The sequence below is a fragment of the Cygnus olor genome, chromosome Z (assembly GCF_009769625.2).
Source record: "Cygnus olor isolate bCygOlo1 chromosome Z, bCygOlo1.pri.v2, whole genome shotgun sequence".
Lineage (NCBI taxonomy): Eukaryota > Metazoa > Chordata > Aves > Anseriformes > Anatidae > Cygnus > Cygnus olor.
In genome coordinates, this window is record NC_049198.1 from 29,171,851 (window position 1) to 29,192,959 (window position 21,109).

The 21,109-nt window shown below is 38.4% G+C and overlaps 1 protein-coding gene across 1 annotated transcript in view; it reads left to right on the top strand.

The window, feature by feature from the left end:
• Positions 1 to 21,109, top strand: part of SLC1A1 (solute carrier family 1 member 1) — a 53,935-nt gene that overhangs the window by 3,696 nt on the left and 29,130 nt on the right. Inside the window, exon 2 of the mRNA XM_040541586.1 lies at positions 13,890 to 14,030. Within this exon, the coding sequence (XP_040397520.1) occupies positions 13,890 to 14,030 (141 nt within the window). The remainder of the gene's footprint in view (positions 1 to 13,889; positions 14,031 to 21,109) is intronic.

The following is a 21,109-nucleotide window of genomic DNA, read 5'->3' on the forward strand; positions in this document are numbered from 1 at the left end:
ATTTAGAAGTCAGCTTACTTCAAGTGTTCCTTCTGCCTTTAATAAAGTTATATTGCTTCGAGTTTGTACAAACAAGTCACAATAAACCAGAAATATCCCTGAAAGTTACTCACCCTGAAACAGGTTTCCAAAGGACAATTGAAAAGAGAGGGTTTAAGTCACACTTCATAGGATTCTCAGAGAACATCTATTTTTAATCATCACTTCATCTCTGAGAGGCCACTGCTGCAATACCCACCAAACCAGTCATGAAAGTAAAAGGCTGGTGATGTGTAAATACTCATTGATTAGTCTGTGGGTCATATCCTAATAGCATGTATTCCTGAGCAATTCTTCTGCAGAACAGGTTTTTTTCTTATAGTGAAAAGTATAAGTGATTGAGTGGATGTGGTAGTAGGCACTGAGTTGCAATAACAATCTGCAAAGGTCTTTCTCCATACTCATAGCTTAAACACAAATAGGTTCACAAATAGGTTGCTTTTGCTTTTTTTTTTTCCTAATGCAAGTATTTTTCATATCTGCTAGGACAGTATCTTTTTGCAATACTTCTTTGGTTGGGAAATATGATTGAGGGATTTGGCTTTCATAAATTTGCAGATTGAAAGTACTTTTTTGTGTGTGTGGTGAGTGTCTGTGACTTTCGAAACAAATTTGGATCATGAGATACCTATGAGCTTGCCTGTAGCTGAAGGTTTATTTTCAACAGCACTTGTGGGCTAAGAAATTCTTCAAATATTTCTAAGGTAGATATGATAAATACAATATCTAGATTGCTAGATCCACTAATCAAGAGGAGCTGTGAATGGCAGGTATCCTTTCTACAGCCAGCCAAAAAATCATGTTTATCAAAGGTGTATAAAAGCTATTTGTGTTGAAGGCAACAAAGAATGTTTTTGTACTCTGCCATTAACTTCCTTTTTTGTTCTCCTGTTCATCTATATTTATAACTCGCAGCAGTCATACCTCATGCTTCAGATTTTAAGAAAAAACAGGCTTTTTTGTCATTGCTATGTGGAGGGAGACGTGTGGTGCTGATGGGAGGGAGGAGGACACGGAGCTGTGGCTCATGTGGGAGAGCACTAGGAGCTGTCCAAGGTGGCTGACAGGTGCAGCCCTGGGGAAAGGGCGGCCAGAGAATGGGTGAAATGCAGAGCTAAAGAAATTTGGAATTTTGAAATTTTGGCATCAGGTAGAGATGAGGTGACTGAGAGAGGGAGGAGGTGTATAGAATATACATAGGTGTATAAAATATACATAGTTCCCATCTGTAACATAAGCGTTGCAGAAAATTTGAGCAGTGCAACTGTACATTTTTTCAGGATTTGATGAATCCATCAGCATCCATCAGAGCTTTTCTTATGTGCTTTATGATATCACCATAGCAGTCTATATGCCAAAAATTTGCTCTTTTTAATTTTAATTAAAATGGTTGTATTCTTTTATAGTACTGAGTTGTAGTATCTTCCTATAATAATATTTTTGGTCCTTCAAAGGTCTCTGTTTAAAAAAGAAATTGTCTGGTGTATTCACATCTGCTAACTGTAGCTAGAAAAGCTTAGCTCCTCCTATAATTAGACACAAGAGAATGTGACAGCTTCCTTTAAAAGGAAGTAGTTCTTTTAAAGTAAAGGAAGTAGTTCTTTTAAAATTCATCCATATCAGAGCAAGGTCTGCACATACTAGCATTACCGGAAGCCCACTAGTGCATTCTTGAATGAATGCCTTATAGGTTGAAGACAACAAGGGAAACAGTTAGTAACATATGACTCTGTTGATGACCTCTTGCAGATGGGAGACTGCCTTGAGTCCAGGGACCACAACATACTTCTCAGGGTGAAAAGTTTCTTGTACAAATATAGCCCAGAACCTCTGAACCTCATAAACCTGTAATGTTTTTCAGGTTCTTCCCGTAAGTTATTTCTGTCCCTGACAGGAGCAATTTAAAAATTAAGAGCCCATTCTGAAAACAGAGTAGTGCTTCACTCATTCTATTTCCACCTCCTCATACCTTTACCAAAAAAGTGGCTCCTGTAGCATTTGTCTTTGCTTAAATTATACAGTGTCAGTGTTATAAAAAATGAAGCAGATTAATTGACCCTTGAAGTACACTAACAAAAATTGGGCTCTTTTCTTTATAGCAGAAAAAAAAATGGTATTTACTAAAACAAGGGAATTATTATCCTGGTGATTTCAGAGAAGTATGGTGTACAGCAAACACCTGATTTCTTTCTTGAATTCTGAAGCATATCATTTCATTAATTTGAAATGTGTAACAGATGAGGACCAGACATCCTGTATCAACTGTGGTAGCATGAAAATTCAGAAGACTGCTCTTCCTGCTGTGATTTCATATAATTGTAGAATGGCTTGGGTTGTGAGGGACCTTAAAGATCATATAATTCCGGCACCCCTGCCATGGGGAGGGATGCCTTCCACTAGGCCAGGTTGCTCAAAGCCCCATCCAACCTGGCCTTGAACACTTCCAGGGATGGGGCATCCACAGCTTCTCTGGGCAACCTGTTCCAGTGCCCCACCACCCTCATAGTAAAGGATTTCCTCCTTATATCTAATCTAAACCTAACCTCTTTTAGTTTAAAGCCAATACTCCTTGTCCTCTCACTACACTCCCTGACAAAGAGTCCCTCTCCAGCTTTCCAGTAGGCCCCCTTTAGGTATGGGAAGGCTGCTATAAGGTCTCCCTGGAGCCTTCTCTTCTCCAGGCTGAACAACCCCAACTTCCTCAGCCTGTCTTTGTAGGAGAGGTGCTCCAGCCCATTGATCATCTTTGTGGCTCCATCCACTGGACTCAATTCTAATATATCCATGTCCTTCTTATACTGAAGGCCCCGGAACTGAATGCAGTACTCCAGGTGGGGTCTGAGGAGGACAGAGAAAAGGGGCAGAATCACCTCCCTCAACCTGCTGGCCACGCTGCTTTTGATGCAGCCCAGCATATGGTTGGCTTTCTGGGCTGCAAGCGCACACTGATGGCTCATGTTAAGCTTCTTGTTGACCAACACCTCCAGATCCTTCTCACTGGGGCTTCTCTCCATCCATTCTCCCCCCAGCCTATATTTGTATTTGGGATTGCCCTGACCCAGACGCAGAACCTTCCACTTGGCCTTGTTGAACCTCACGAGGTTCGCACAGGCCTACCTCTTAGGCTTGTCCAGGTCCCTCTGGATGGCATCTCTTCCCTCCAGTGTGTTGACTGCACAACACAGCTTGGTGTCATTGACAAACTTGCTGCGGGTGCACTCGATCCCGCTGTCCATGTCACTGACAAAGATGTTAAATAGTGCCAGTCCCAGTACTGACCCCTGAGGAACACCACTCATCGCTGATCTCCACCTGGACATTGGGCCATTGACCACAACTTTTTGTGTGCAATCATCCAGCCAATGCCCTACCCACCAAGTGGTCCATCTGTCAAATCCATGTCTCTCCAATTTAGAGACAAGGATATCATGGGGGACAGTGTCAAATGTTTTGCGCAAGTCCAAGTAGGTGATGTCAGTTTCTCTTCCCCTATCCACCAATACTGTAACCCCATCATAGAAGGCCACCAGATTTGTCAGGCACGATCTGCTCTTAGTTAAGCCATGCTGGCTGTAACCAATCACGTCCTTATTTTCCATGTGTCTTAGCATAGTTTCCAGGAGGATATTGTAATGCTTGTAATGCTTACCTGCCTGTTCTTCTCTATCACACTTTGTAGTTTGACACAGGACAGGTTTTGCTCAGAAATGTGAGAAGACCTGCAGTTCTGAAAGAATGTCTGACTTTAATACAAAAAGTAGAATGTAGAATGGCCAATGGTTTCATCTGAGAGTTTCACATACTTCTAAGGATCAAAATGCTCTGAGACCAGAAAATCAGTTAACAAATAAAAGACAGGAAAACCGAAGCAATTCATTGTGTCTCTTTTGTAAACTAACAACTCCTGAACTGCTTTTAAGCAAATTAAATCCAACTTTTATTCCTTCTTGTAGCATATAAGGTGTTTTCCTGTTGTGCATGGGTTTTGTGTCCTTTTTTTTTCTTTAACATAAAAAATGTGTGTTTTAACAGAAAACTTATTTTTCCCTTTATGTGAGTGAAATGAAACAGTCACTAAAATCTGAACCTTTAAACAAAGAAAGCTTTAGAAGGAGTTAGCTTCTGGGTGATTTGCACTCTACAAAGCCCCAAAGCCAGTAAAGCTAACAAAGTAAGTGAAATATGCCTTTCTATTTGAAACAATAACACCATTACTAATACCAGCTAAATATTTCGGTTTCTGATTTTTTTAGTATTATTTAAGGGAAAATACTGCAATGTACATACAAAAATATTTTTTGTTTTCCGTTACATCTTAACTAGGTATAAAGACACTTTTTCTTAACATACTCCAAATACAGATAATGTTGAGGTTGAGATTACTCACAGACAATATTTGTACTGTTTGTAAATCTTATAGAAGCCTCCTAGAACCTGTGGAAGGGTTTCTTACTTATGCCCCCTGTCAGTATCTCATGCTGTGAGCATACATATTTGCTTGTCTGTAGTGCTTAGAAGTGCTGAAGACCATCACTGCATCATATATTAAGGTGAAGATCTGTGCTGTATTGGACTTGATGTTCCAGATTCATTTTCCTGTCTACATTCCAAATATTGCACATTCCATGAGAACCCTATAGCATGTTAGATTAAATGTGACATATGATGACAATTTTCATGGGTTATAAGTAATCTAACATTCTTCTCACAATATGTTTCAAAATAGCCATTCTTGTTCCTTTAATGCTTTTGGAATGACAGCCAACCTGGCCTTGCTTAATCTGAACTAATTTTCTAGGTCACGTCTCTGATTTCTCAACATTGTGTCTTCATTAGTTTCAGAATAATGATGTTTCTGCATGTCACTATCAATCTCTCTTTAGATACCACTAAATTGCCTTTCGGGCTGCTTATCTCAATTTATTACAGTCAGAATCTTTCCACTGTCCTTCCAGCAAGGGGACAGCTAGAACAGTTTGTCCTGTTTACCCTCCTTTCCTCTCATCATAGTTTAAAACAGAAGCTGTAACAAGGGGCAGAGTCTGGCAAGTCTTTCCAGTTACTAGCCTTTCGCCTTTCTCTTACCATAGCTAACCATTTAGTTTCTTCTGTGTTTCAGTGGTCTTAACTGAATATATGTTTTTTCGGGATGTGTTCTATTGAGCTAATAAACCAGATATACAAAGGTGCTGAAATAGTTTTGGCAAAGTATGTAAACATTGTAGAAAGAGAACAGATAATCACTGGGTTTTTACAGGAAGGAGTGAGGATTTGTAATTTCTTGGGTGGTATTGGAATGACATCGTTTGCAGGGTAATATGCTAGGCCATGTAAGCAAGGTTTAGACACCAGGAACGCCAGAAGTGGGTACATGACAATGTCTGAAATGAGTGATAGAAGGGGTCCAAGTGAAACATATAGCACTGTTATATAAAATTGTGGATTTGGATACATGGAGGAAGCAAGAATGTCTGGATGTTCCTAGATGACTGCAGAAGAAGGAGTCCATAGTCAAAGAAGGCTCCCAAATTACAGATGGGTGGGTTGGAGGAGAATGGTAGCGTTTTTTGAAGTGACAGTTAAAAAGAGTCATGGGGAAGGTCTGCAGAAGAAGAAGAGCAAGTTACCATTGTCATATTGCATTTCAGTTTTACAGCAAATATGGGAATGTGAGATTGAAAGATACCTCTTGTGTTACCACATCTAGTCTACAGCTGCTTCAGGTTATGCCATTTTTAATAGACTTTCTATGCTGTATCATACTCTACCTTAAAGATGGATGGGTTTCCTGGTGCTGCATTTCCTTTTGGGAAGATAGGTTTGTCATCCGATTGTTACAATTTCCAGCTTAAATGTATTGAGGTTCAATATGCACACATTTTTAAGTGTAGATCTGTATTTTCACACTATTCCCCAACAGAACAGTACATTCACCAAAATACATCCAAGCGCATCAGGAAATGTAGGTTGTATAGCTGCTGGGAAACAATTGTATTTCTTCCCCAGATCAGTTAATTTATAGCATAATCTTTATAGTATGGTGTTTATTATGCTAGAGTTGTGAGTCCTGTACTTCACGTATTTAACGAGTTACTGAGTTTGTGGAAAAACTATGAAAGAGCCAAATTGTATATCTGATGCAGCTTAATTTATCTCAGGACAGTTAAGGACTAACTCAGGAATGGATTATTCACACTTCTCTGTATTTCTTCTGTATGTTAATAGACTGTGTAGTTAAGTTCTGTAAGGCAGTTCTCACTAGAGTAATGAGATGTATATAGAGATAAAACACTACTGTAAAGTTTTTTCTTCAACTATTCTTTTATCATGACTTTCTCAAATAGAAACTACATCTGCATGCTGAAAATATTTGGATGATACTTGTACATGAAGTTCACCTACAGTACATTGAAATAAATTGAAAGAAACTTAGACTCCAGTGGGGAAGACTTTTAGGTTATCATACTGTTTTTCAGTTTCTGCATTGCAGTTCTTTGGGATCACTGGTTCTGCAGAAATGTGATCACTTGAAATCACAGAAAACAAGACTAGCTATTATTTCCCTTTTCCTGGCTGAGTGAAATACCTTCTTAATATAACCACCTTTGGTTTGACTATGGGTGGGGTGGCTCTTGTGCAGGGCTTCAGAGACAGTGGTTGGTCTATGTAATCAATGACCCTGCCGCAGGCTCCTGCAGCACAGAAAGTAGAAATTACATGATTTTAATGGTTGTAAAACCCTTCATACCTGCTGTGAGCAGTTGGGGGATATGCCACACTGGAGAAGCTGGTTATTCTCCTCTGGCCAGTACTCCACCTTGGCTTCATTCCTACAGGTCCATCATAGGGAGTTATTGCCCAGCTGAACTTTCTTCACTCTGCAGTCAGTTGACATTGTGTTGCTTGTGTAAAGGAATTTACAACTGCTGCACCCACAGCAGGTTAATCACCAAGAAGACCCAGGGGGTCTCATCGCAGGTGAGGAATGAGCATACCTTCCTCAGTACATTCCTGCTAAACGTTTTTCAGTAGACCAAGGACTGACTTAGGGACTGTATTCTTCTGGAAGGTTTTGTGAGAGGACTTTTCTTTACACGTCTTTGCAATTAAGCCGATAGCCTGGGTAACACCAGCATCTGGAGAGTTAAGATCTGTTGCCATACAATTAAACCTGGTAACTCTAAATCCTACCTTAGTAGTTGCCTACAGGTTTCTGAGAATCTTGTTTTTTCTTCAGTCAACATCACTTTGTTTGTTAGAAAGAATATTAACTGTCAAGTAAAATGTGAAAAAGTGTGAAATGCATAATGTTACAAAAGGTTAAAATTAATCCAAAGAGAGTTAAATTAATAGTTTTACTGTAATATTCTACACCCTTCATTTGACTGTTTTGAGGTTAGGTACTTTGTACTCCTTTGTAGTTAAGAAACAGCCAGTAATATTACAGAAACTTTAGAGAGAGCAGAAACAAAACAGATATTATAAAATATTCCTAAAAGACTCTGCCTGTATCACAAATTCCAAATATACTGTGCTGCAATTTGACATGTTTATATTGAATGTTTTGTATTGCGTTTCAAACTAAGTCAGTGAACTTTGTTTGCCGGCTTTATCTGTCCTGTGAATCATCTGCTATAAAGATAACACAATTAAGACCCACCAGTATTTTAGTCTGTCATGTGAATAGCATATCGTATGAAAATATAAAGAGTTTTATCACTTTGTTGCTACAGTACAATTAAATAATATCAGAATTGAACCATGCCCACACTTTTTATTCTTTCTTTTAACCATTATCAGAGTTAAATAATTCCCCCACTGTCTATCAGTATCAGACAGAATCACTAGCTCTGCTCCAGTGAAAGGGAGTTTCTACATGCCAAAATTACAGGCAAACAGGAAAAAGAAGTACCATGTTTTTTTCAGAGAGAGGCATGGTGTAATTCAGTCATTTACAAAATGACTGGTTGTTCTCCAGAAATACACACTGGATTTATTTATTTTTTCCCTATCTTCTCCCTAGTTCATTCCTAGGGATCCTTCCCATAATAACTTAGTGAGAATTGGAGATGATTTGCAGTTTCTGTGGTGTCATGCACACTGGTGGAGCGAGAAACCGTCTCAATTAACATCATGCAGCCCTATGTCAGTGTTGTCATCCGTAAGGGCAAATAACGTAACAGGGAGTCCTACCTATTAGGTATTGAATTTTGGCTTATATTCTCTTCCAGTCAGACGTAGGACCCAGCATGTCTTTGTGTGGGCTTCACTTACTTGTTTCTAAATTGTGAGTTTTTTGGCCTGCAAGTGAAAGTAAAGAAAGTCAAGCCACAAAATGTCTTGTCATCTTGTTCTCCAAGATACCATGTTCTTAAGAGTGTTTAAGCCACAATGATAATGACATAAAGCGGTTAACTACAGTCACTTCATACTGCATGTCCTGGTTGGATTCAACTACACTAGTGGTTCTGAGTTTTTGCATTTGAGATCTGACTTGTGTTGATCCCAAGTTATTATACAGAAAAAAAACTTCAGGACTTAGCCATCACTGTCTGTGATACAGAATAAATTGCAAGTAGTCTGTACATGCAGTGGCTCAGGTGGCTGCTGAGGACATCATGTTTTGGCAAGTTTACAATAACTGTAGTATTATCTGTGACATTCCCCATGTAAGCTAGTACAGATGAGCCCGGAGATTATGAAATTTGTTTGAACAAGGTGGTGTTTCTTTTCTTAGTCATTTCCAAATCTATGTCATGAACTGTAGCATACTACTTTAAGAGAAATGTAATAATTCTGTAGTCGTTCCCATGCAAATAATATGCCTTTTTCCAAAGAGAAAGTTTCAGGGAAGGAAAAAAAAATAAAAACAAAAACAAACAAACAAAAACCACAGCAATATGGAAAAAGACATACTTTAGTAGTTAGGTGGTGATTAAATGATTTTTCACCAGATGCCCAAATGTCACAGTTACCTTTGCAGCTGTGCAGAACCTACAACTTAGATGTCTCCCAAGACACATTTTAACTGATTTCTGTGGTTTGCTCACTACATACACAAGACAGACTGGTTCTGTCATGTTCTCATACAGCCACCATCTTCCAGGTTCTGAAAAGCTTAAGGGTTGGTAGGTGTGATCGACTGACCGAGTGCTACCTGCAGTGCAGCCAGCTCCAGATACTGCTCCCCTTTCCTTTGGTAACACAACAGAGGAATTGGGTCATCCTATAAAGAAGAAATGTGTATTCCCTCTAGATTTTTATGCTGTGACTCATGGACTGTCTGGAAGATGGGTAATAGCAGATTTCTTTTGGTATACACAGTTTTTGTGGTTTTCTTCAGCTCCTTTTTTCTTCCCCACCCCTATGCTCTCTTAGTTTGCATTTTTTACCCTTTGTGAATAATTTTCTGTCTGTTACCAAGTTTGTAGAAAGACTCTGCTACTTGGGTGAGTAATGCCAAGGCATTTGTTGTTGCTTATGGGGTCAGACAGATGTGGCCTTCTCTGGCTGCTTCATGCTTTGCAGTCATGAGGACCCAGACTACACCTTTCACTTTCTATGTTAATATTTGCTGGGAGGGAAAGTGTAGACACCATGTTATACAGTATGTGGTGTTGATGCACAGCTGAAAGGGGAAATTTTCCTCAGAAAATTAAATTAAAGCCATGGGATTGTACTGTTTATGCACCTTCATTCCCTTCTGCCCGCTGTTGCAGAAGTCTGGACCCTAAATGGTACATACAATTGAGCAGTAAGTAGAGGATTGCTATTACAGTAATAATCTTAACCTAACTTAGCCATGTGTGCAAGAAGGAAAAGCAAGGAGAGAAGAGAGAAAGGAAATAAAAACAGTTTATCATGGAGAAGAAGAGTGGCTGAAACTGAGGAAGGAGGAAGAGGGAAAGTGGGAAAAATGATGTTCTGCACTTCAGAAAGGAAGAAGTAAATTATTACATAAATGTTAAACAGATGAAAAGGGAGGAAAAATAACAAATAGTGGAGGCATTGCCTACTGTAGAGTGTTTGCAGTTGTGAGAAGTAATTACACGTGTAAGAATTATTTTCACAAATGATGGAGTATGAATAGCATTCATATAGAGAAATTAACATTTTACAAGACTTTCATTTATACTTGCTCGGGGTTGCTGTAACTGGTGTGATGTTAAAAACAGTGGTAACCACGTGAAATATATTTCTGCTGGGTCACACTTCTTTTTGTGTGTTATAATTCCCAGGAAGAAAATTTCAGTGACTTGGTTATTGAGATAAGGATCAAAAAGTTCTATATTCATCCAGTTCCAGTACGTAAGCAAATTTATTCTGCTTACTAACCATCTCTTGTTACTGCTACCAAAAAAATTTCTTCCTATTTTCCCATGCTAAATTCTAACAGCAGATGGTAGGTGCTATTTCCACTTCAATGGTAGCTGCATTTTACTGTACTTTGTTATTACGCAGAAGTTAATATGGATATGGTTGCTGTGTCTGATTAAAAATAATAGTATGAACAACGAAGTGAGAGCAACAATGCAATTATTGCCACTAGATAAATAATACCCTCTACAAAAACAAAACAAACGAACAAAAAAACACTATTACAAGTATACAAGCAAAAAAGCTTAAGGAAACACTGGTAAAATTTTGAGAGGACCTGAAAAGTTTTTGTAGTAAAATTCAGAAAGTGGAAAAGAGACCTCTGAAGAATGAACATGAGGGTGAATCATTCTACCTTCTAGTAATCCTACTAAATACATAATGATCAAACTTTCCAGCTGGTCCAATGTGGCAGTTGCCACTTGGTGCATTGTTACAAAATGTCTTGGTCACTCCTGCTCAGGAGAAGGAAGCAAAATATGTTGTCGTCAACTTTATTTCAAAATGCAATGGGTCACAAATATCCTCCTTTCTTTGTACCATCATTATCCTTTTTTGCCCAGAAAACATCTAGGGTATACCCTGAAGATACACACAACTCAGAATCACCTGAGTTAGTGCTAGACGTTTTCAGTGTGCACATCTGCACAGTGCTTGTGACATTCCTCCCTGTAGGCTAACGCTTCCTTTGAAGGCACAGTTCTGACTACTTTGGGCAAGGTTTGCCTGTTTCTGTCATGGATAATACATTGTGGATGTCCATCTTTATTAAGACCCTGTGAGGAATATGTCTAGCATCAAGGGCCATTTGCAACATTAGCTTGGTAGGATCAGAGCAGGACTGGGGGAGTCTGGTTGAAATGCAGGTTGCTACAGGTACATGTCTGTAATCTCGTTGCTTGGCATGGGAATACTCTTTACCTTGTGTCAAGGTATGCAAAAGGAAGATGTCTTCCACTGTGCTATGTGGTGAAGCAGGGAGCAGCATCTAGGGAAAGACACATACTTCTTCACTGCTGTAAATCTCTTGCAAGCTTCAGAAATGCAGAATCAGCTGTACAGCAACCTGACAGCTGTATGCAGTATGTGAAGTAGAATATCCTGTATCTTATCATAAAATGTAATTGCACAACTTCTTATAATTATACAATCTAGTAATGCTGCAATTTAAGCATACGTCTGTCCTTAATTGTGTGAATAGTCTGAAGTCAGGGAGAATATCTATATGCTTATGTTCAGCTGTTTACACTGGTATTTGCAGGATCGAAATCTTAGCAACTTACTTCAAAACATGTAACCATTTTACAAGCTGAGTAATCTTTCTTGGGTTTATCGCAGAGTGCAGATTATTTTCAACACTTTTAGCTTAGCACTAGGTTAGAAGTGGAGATCATTGTGTCTTATCGTTCACAGATCAAGGGCATTTACATAATATTGCAAATATCTTCAAGACTATTAAGATTCAAAGTGTTGCAAGGAGTTTAAGCTGTCTGTGTTCACTGGAAAAGGTAACACCTGAATCAGAAATCTTAATAGTTGCTCCCATTTGTCTGGAAACATGTTAACATATTCATTTTACTTCTTACTAGCAGTAAAGACTTGGTTGGAGTTTATAATCTGCCTCTATTTTCCTTCATTTTGTTTCTGCAAGTGCAGAACACAGAATGGTTCATTGTCTTTTTGTGCTATTACAGGAAAATTCTGTGAAAGTAGCTAGTTTACATTTTTGTGTCAACTAACATCCAGTTAGACAACAGAACTGTCACAAACCACCCCCATGGTGAATCTTTAGGGAGGATTTTTTTAATAATCCCTGTTTTCTAGATGAGAATGTTAATTAGTTTCTACTCTAATACTGAATATGGGATCCCTATCTATTTTCTTCAGTACCAACAGTACAGACCAGTTGTCTGCGGATTTGCCTAAATCTGTTTTTGAACCTGCTCGTGTTGTTTGCTTCCACAATTTCAATCACTTAAAATGAGGGGTCTATCTTATAAGCCTCTTTAGATATTTTACAATATCTAACTTAAATGCCTTGTGTACCATCAAAAATAAAACTGAGGGAAGAGGCAAGTTTGGCTTGGGCCCTAGTAGCTTTCCTGGGATGCTGCAAGTTTACATGAGTCAATGAGGATGGTAAAGGTAGGCTGGATGCACCTTTTTATGCTTTTGTGCTGCAAAATACACATCACTGAAGTAACCAAAACACAAAGGGATATAAGCAATTCCATTAACTTCAATGAGTCTATTAATAACTTCATTGAGGCTATTAATATGAAAAAAACCTTTCACCACTCTGTGAGTAGTGAAAGCTTTTGAGTGGCCTTGTCTCTTATCAAATCTAGTTAGAATTTGGGTCTCTCAATGTTCCAATTAGCCAGGACTAATACAGTTCAAAGTTCATGTTTGATAATAATGTTTCCTTTAAAACAATGTCTGTAGTAGAGATGGTATTTAAGACACTTACGGGAAACACTTGTGTAATGTTTTACTTATTTCTGAGAACCCAGACTAGGAATATGAAAAGAAGGGATAAAGAGTAAGCAAGGAAAATATAATTCATGAAAGTGCAATGCAAAATAATAAATTCAAGAGTATATTCAAATTACGAGTCTGCAGTTGCTTAAGGAAACAACAGTTGTAGTGCTTTCTGAACACTGATGAATACATTTCCTATACCAGTGATTTTCACTTTTTGCCTCATGTTGAAATAGGAAATGAACATAATGCACGTCAGAATGAAGAAATTTGTCTTTCAGCCTATGATTTATTTTGTTCAGAAGCTAAAATTATTTAGTAATTCATTTAATCCAAAGATAACAAGAATACAAAGTGCTTTGCATCATGGCTGAATTACTGATTATACTCATAGTCTAATATTTTGTAGATTGGTCATGTAGAAGAATGAGTGTGAAATATGCAGAATGGTATTTTATTTGATCAGTTTCCTTGAAATCATTAAACTAATTTAGTAATTGTAGTCACGCTCTTTTCTGATTATGTACAGTGGTAAATACTGAAACTATTGCTGCTGGATAGATATATTTTCAACAATACATCCAAAGTACTCTATCATACCACTTCCTTTCTTTAATGTGCAATAGTGGTTATATATTATATTGATTTATTAATGCCAGTTTGGGATCTTTGGAAGCTAATGTAAGCAGGTAAAAAGTCACCACTGGACTGGACTGATAATCAGAAGGCATAATCAAGATATTTCCAAAGACACATCTAAAAAGTCTTTCAAATTCACATTTATATGTGGTGTTTATTACTGTCACTATCACAATATATAGAACAGAAAAGGAATGCCTAAAGGATTTGTTTTAGAAGTTCCACCACAGTGGTAAAAATGTGTTTAATGTTCACTTTTTTTGATTTATTTTTCTTCTCTTTTTCTCCCTTTTCCCCACATCTCCCCTGTAAATTACAGCTAAATCATGTTGCATTTTTAATATGTCTTTTAGGTATTGGAGTTGGCATGCTGGTACGGGAATATGGCAAGCTGTCTAACCTGGATAAATTCTACTTCTCGTTTCCTGGGGAGGTGCTGATGAGAATGCTCAAACTCATCATTCTGCCATTAATCATATCAAGTATGATCACAGGTATGACTGGAAATGTGCAGTTTGCTGTTGTGATTATCAGTGTGGTTTAGCTTTTCTTTCTAAAAGAAATAACCTTCAAAAACAATTTGATGGAACTATATAATAAAAAATACAGATGCATACATTTAGATTACAATTTTCTATTTATAATGAGAATGAATTTGGAAGGATTATCACTATTATTTAGTAATGAAGTTATAAAAAAAGCCACGAGATAATAACTTCCATGTGTATAGATTCCTTCCCTGTTTTCAGGAGTGTTTAACCAAACAGTTGCAAATTGCAAGCTCAAAGCTGCAACTGCATATTCTCAGAGTTAACTATTATAAATAGTCTCATGCCACTATTTCGCAAGAAAAGGAGAGGTGATCTTATATTTTACTGTCACAGAAAGAGGTGATTCCTCACCTAACTTATCCTAGTCTGTGCAAACATCTATGAGGTTCCATGCGTGAGATTTGGTGAGATTTGGCATTTGCTGAATCCCTCATGGATCCATTTAATTTACTCACCTGGCAGAATGGTATAAATTAGCACACACAAAAAAAAAGAAAAAAGATTTTTTTTTTTCTGTTTTGGTATGTGTGATTCAAAGGAATTTTGCAGAAGTGCAAGAGAGTAAGCAAGCTTTTGTTTGGAACCCAAGCCTTGGTGTGGTAGAATTTGCGAACAGCTCACTCATTAGGAAATATTTAGAAAGATCAGGAGCAAATCCAAAGCGAAGAGATAGAAATGGATGTCAAATAGTCTTTCTGACAAAAAGGTAAAGGAAGCCATATAACTTACCTTTATTCTTTAAGCCTTTGCAGAGGGAGCAAAGTTTGACTGACTCGGGATACATTTGTCACTACCCTGTTTTATTTTGTCTCCACAAATCCTGTATTCTGGGACTGCATTCATGCCTTGGTGTTTGTTATTTAGTTGGATGGTCATGGAAATACATCAGACATTTGACTGTGGAAAGCTTGCTGTGGTCAGGGAATGGAAGGGGAATTTAGATCATGCTATGAAAGTGCTTTCAAGGAGAATCAAACATTGATTACAAGCTCCCAAGGTCCTCGAAGTTCATGATGAAAACATCACGAATTTCAGCAGCGGAACTCGAAATAGGCCTATGACAGGAAGACCCTAAGGGAAGCTACCAAGGCCTTTGGAACATATCTGTAATGCAGGGTAACAGGAACCCAATGTTAGAATTGAAATGCAGAGTGGCAAAAGGTACAAGACAGAAACACCCAGAAGGAAATCTGCAAGAGGCAGAGTATGCAATGGCAGCAGAAGATAGTCAAGGACTGTGTCCAAAGGAAGGAAGGGAGATGAAACTGTTGGTTTATGAAAAGGAGTGAAGAACAGAGGAGGAATAAAAAGGGCTTGGTGTTATAATCAATAGAAAGGGTGGCAGCATTTTTACAGAGAGGAAGGAATGAGACAGGAAGCAACGGAAAACTAAACTCTACTTTTATGATATTGAAATTGAGTCTGTCAGGAGACCTAGGAAAAAATGCCAGAAGACTAATACATTTCATTTTTCAAGCAAGCTTTGATTTGTGGGTAAAGTTGGGCCTATGTCTTCAGAGGTAAATGATATAATTAGGATAACGATGAAATGAGCTATATCTCTGTCCAGCACTTCTGGGGAGAAACAGGAATCATGCTGTTAAAAATACTGTGCAGCTACTTAATGCTTAGCATTCAAGTAGGAGTAAAATGCATTTTTAACTACTAGCATTAACTTGGATTTTAAAGATTGCAGATTACTAGAATTCAAATCATATAAAAAGATGAGAATGAGACACTTTACTTTTGACCTTAGCATATACAATTTACATAGAATAGTGGAGCTTATTTTTTACACTTACATGTTAAGGTTTTAGGCAAGAAAAAGGAAGTGAAATTGATAAATCTTGTTGATTAAAACAAGGCTACTTCTATAGAACATGTAGATCTTCGTTGCTCTTGAAGCCAAAATTACTAGCTGTCTGTGTGCAAATAATGCTGAAATGTATGTCAAGCACACCTACTGGGCATGTTTTTGCGTGATGGCTTTCACTACTTTGCTTTCACTGTTCACCTGCATCCTGTTCTTGTGGACATTGCTGAGATATTTTGCCTCTTTTAAAAGGAATACGGGAATGTGTTAAGCATGGAATTGGAAGTTTGATTTGAATAAGTCTGTGTATAGTCATAAAGCACAGTAGTCATTATCTGTCTTTCATATAGAACCTCACAGAATGGTTGAGGTTTCAAGGGAACTCTTGACACCATCTAATCCATGCCCCTTGCTCAAAACAGGGTCAGCTAGAGCAGGTTGTCTTGGACTATGTCCAGCTGTGTTCTGAATATCTTCCAGGATGGAAAGTCGACAACCTGTTTGACCACCTGCACACTAAAACAGTGTTTTCTTGTGTTCAGATGAAATCTCATGTTTTTTAACTGTTACCTTTTGTCCTGTCTTTGGGCACCACTGAGAAGAGCCTAGATCTCTTTTTCATTCCCTCCCATCAGGTATTTGTGCATATGAATAAGATATCCCTAAGCCTTCTCTCCTCCAGGCTGAATAGCCCCGAGCTCTCAGCTTCTCCCCATGTGAGAGATGTTCCAGTCCCATCATCACCTTTAGAGCCCTTTCCTGGAATGGTTCAAGTAAGTCCCTAGCTTTTTTCCACTGGGGAACCCAGAACTGGACACATTACTCCAGGTGTAGCCTCACCAGTGCTGAGTAAAGATGACCTCCCTCCACATACTTTCAGTGGGCTTGCTAATGCAGGCCAGGAGGCTGTTGGCAACTTTGGCCATGAGGTTACATTGCTGGCTCACGGGCAGCTTGTTGTCCAACAAGGTCTTCAGATCCTTCTTTGCAGAGCTGTTCTCCAGCCAGTTGGCCTCCAGAATGTAGTGGTGCCTGGCGTTATTCCTCCCCAGATACAGCATTTTGCGTTTCCCCTTGTTCATCTTTATGAGATGTCTCTCAGATGAATTCTCCAGCTCATTCAGATACCTATGAATATCAACACAACCAGCTTGTCTGTCAGCCACTTCTCCCAGTTTTGTATCATCTGTGAACATACTGGTGATGCACTCTGCCTCCTCATCTGGCTTACCAATGAAAACATCAAAAAGTGTCAGTCCCCATTTTGACACCCTGGGGTGACTAGCCTCCAACTAGACTTTTGCAAGTGGTTGCAACCCTCTGAGCCTAGCCACTGAGCCAGTGTTCACTACACCTCACTGTGCACTCATCTAGCCTCTATTCTGTAAGCTTTTCTTTAAGGTTTTTGTGGGAGACTGTGTGAAAAACTAACTAAAGTAAAGGTAGACAACATGACCTCTTTGCAATTTGGAATTTTAGTGCCAAAGCAAGACTCACACTTTCAAAACATACTGTATGGAATAGAACAAGGAGAGGAATGAAAACTTAAAGGAAGATGCAGGGTCTATCTTCAGCTATATCTGTAAACAAGATAGTGTCAAGTTAGTGTCAACAGCACATCTCTCTGCATTTGGCTGTGAACCTTCCAAGGAATGAGATACAAAAGTATTTTATTTAGAAGGAATTTCATCATTACTGACTAAACACACAATATACAACCTGCAAGTTGGCTGTCATTGTTGGGATCAAAGGTCATCTGAGTACATCCACCTCTTCAAGATCTGTGTATTTTTCAGGAAGGAGAATGTCAGTTTTCAGACCCCTGTAGAGTGTATATCTGATGTTCACAGCTGTCAGCCCTATGTATATGTTCATGTGCTCAGTGGCAGACATTTAGTGACCCAAAACATACGAAGCTACTGCAGTAAAACTAGTGATATCGACTGAGTCTGAATGACAGCCTTTTGTACACACATTTGTAGCTCACGAGCTAAGGGGATGCCAGTTAGCTCACCATGAGAGGATGTTAAACATTATCATGTTGTTATGCCTCTGCAGCAGGCTAAAAGTGCACACAGAAACAATTGCAGTGGCTCATTTGGTGCATATTTGTTACTAGACCATGTAGTTGGGTCCAAAGGCATCTAGGAAGTTTCGATGCCTAAAATAGCAGGAATGTATTTTGTGAATATAAATCTTTTCAAAATACAGGATTTTGATGACCAGTAATATATATATATATTTTTCTTTTTTTTCAGAAGATGTTACTGAAAATGCAATCCATAGTTTTATACATTTTTTTTAAATTATAATGTCTTAGTTTGGTAGTTTCACATCCTGAGAAACATCACTTTATACATACGCTTTTGAGACAGTGAGCTACATACAACTGCAGGGACCAGATCTCTGTCCATTTGGACATAATGATGTAAATCAAGTGCACAGCAAAGACAGTGATGATGGAAATTTTTCCTTACGGATATTTCAGGAATTTCTGCAAAATTTAAAGTATTAGTAATTTTAATATGTTGGGGCAATTCCTGTTCTTAGTGGAAAAAGCTCTCACAGACTTCTTCGGTTAGAGCAAGAACGCAGTCTTTTTTCAAACTGAAGGCAAAATTCTCCCTCTTGTGGTTGAATAGAGAGCTTTACACAATGTGATTTTCCTTCACAAATTCAGTTCCTCAGAGTGTAAAAAAGGGAAAAAAATACTTGCATATTTATTTTGCATAGTGTGCAATCTGAAATTTGTGGATTTTTTCCACTTACCTGCCGGAGGCTGAACTGTGGGCTAATAAAAAACTGACATAAACACTAAGCATTTATTTATTGGAGAAAAGTGAAAATAATAAGAGGCAGATGAGTCTGAGTAATGCCATGTTCTTTTAAATTAGTTTGCCTCAGAGACCAGCTTGTAATAATTCTCTTCTTCTCATAATTATTTTAGTGGATGGCAGATGGGTTTGATTTACTCTGACCCATAAGCCCACCACTAATAATTCAGTCCCAAATACCTAGTTCTTTTTAATCTCCCTTCGACTGCTATTATTCAAAGTCACTATTAGTAAATAATGCACCATTCATGTTTGTCTTTTATATTTCCTCCTGTATTGGCATAGGAAAATTGAAAACAAAAATCAGAAGCCTAACCTGTTACTTAATGACAGTTTCTATGACATTCAGAACCACACCTGTACTGAATGTAATACTCAACAAGCCAAATCAGCTTCTTTAAAGTACTGTTCTAAAAGAAGATATGTTTTGACAAGTACCGAAAATAGATTATTTTGGGTACCCTGTAAGGAGAAGGAGTAGGGGAAACTTCTGGCATGCTTTCTGGGAGTTTTGGGGCTTAAATCTAAATAACTGTGGAGTATTTAAAAGCCTGTAAACTATCTTTGAAAGTAATAGAAACTCACAACTCTAATTTTATTGAGAGAATGAAAATTCTTTAGAATTTTGCAGGATATCTCATCATATGTCTGCATACTGAGCAGAGTAGCCCCTTTAATCACCTTTAGCTTTCTTTTTCATGGATTGAGGTTCACTATGTAAGCTGTTCCCCAGAGTAATAGCAGTAACTGTTTGCAAATCTGTTTCCTGTCAGGATCACAACAGAGCTTAGGGTGGAGACAGCTGTCCAGTTTTCTGGACTGTTGTGCTCGCTCCATGTTTGGGTACAAGTTCAGTGAACTTACATGACCAAGCCTGTATCTAGCTAATCAGTGCAAGGTTTCTGGCCTTCTTTCTTGCACACATGTCGTGTGTTAGTAGCCAGAGTAACCAACAACTCCAGCCCTTCAGGTAGTACTAAAATGCCATGACTTTGATTCCCATACCTCTTCAGTCAGTCCTTCTAAGATAGTGATACTTCAGTCTGCCTGCCTCATTGACTTTCAAAAATGACCTTTAATGATATTTTCAGGGTCATTCATAAATGCCAGTAATCGTAGCTCTGTCACAATAGTGCCTGTTCTGTTTTCCACATCATGTATTGGGTTAAAAATTGCAACACACAACACCATGTACGTGTCACAGATCTCCATACTGAGGACATGATTTTATCAGCTATTCAACATCTGTTTTAATTCCTGAAATAGTCTTTCCATCATTTCTTATCTTCTCTGCCTAGTAAAACATTATTAAAACTTTTCTGTGTGTTTCAGGCCCTCCCTGCATTTCCAGTCCTCATAGGCAGCTCCAAAGAGGCTAGGACACGTGCATGGGAGTTTCCCAGCTCCTAAACTGAACTTGTTATAGAGGATTTGTTATGAGGAAAACTAAAATTTCTCAAAAGAACTGATGTGGTGTGTGGCCTACACACAGCAGACCTCAGAAACAGTGAAAAAAAGTATCAACTGCCTTTCTGAGGGCAGCTCTGTGTGAGCTGTAAATAAAATACCTGCCTTACTGTGAGTCTGGTGAGGCTTCAATCCGCTAGGTTTCCATGACTATAGAAATAAATTCTTCCTGCTTCAGGGCCTGCGTTGGTTACTGCTGGAGTACTGTCTGAAGCATCCTGCTAGTTTCACCTTTCCCGGTACCAACTGCACACTTTTTTCTTTGCACTTCTTTGTCGTAGTATAAAGATTATTTTTCTCTAGTGTGACTAGGATTTTACAGCTATGTGAGAGAGAAGTATGTCCCAGTGAAGTATGGAGGCCACATGACTTTTCCCATTTGTGGAGACCCTTGTTTTCCCTATGGGAAGAGGATCTTGATTCATGGCTGATGGAAGGGTATCTCAAATTATTTGTTCTTTTCCATTGTTCAAAACTGAAGAGGCAGTTTCCTACCTTGGTCTACTTTGGGGAATTTACTAGTTTCCTTTATCACAAAACCACATTTTGTGGCAAAGGAGACAAAATGCGAGACAAAAGAACAGGAATGCAATGAGAAAAATCAGAGTATTAATCAGGTTGTTCTTATTTCTCATATAGTTTATCTTTAAAAGTCAGAAGAGTTCAGACAACTTTTTTTTTCCCCTCACTGTATTAATAATTACAGTTAAAACACACAGCCGAACACACTGTGGCTGTGCTTAGGAGTAGATCTGTTAGCTCCATCAGGTATAAAAAGTCCATAGATTTAAAGTACTGTGAATGAGCATAGGAAGGTGAGAGAACAAAACTATTTTGTTTTCTGTAAATGTATAGAATCATAGAATATCCCGAGTTGGAAGGGACCCATCATTAAGTCCACCTCCTGG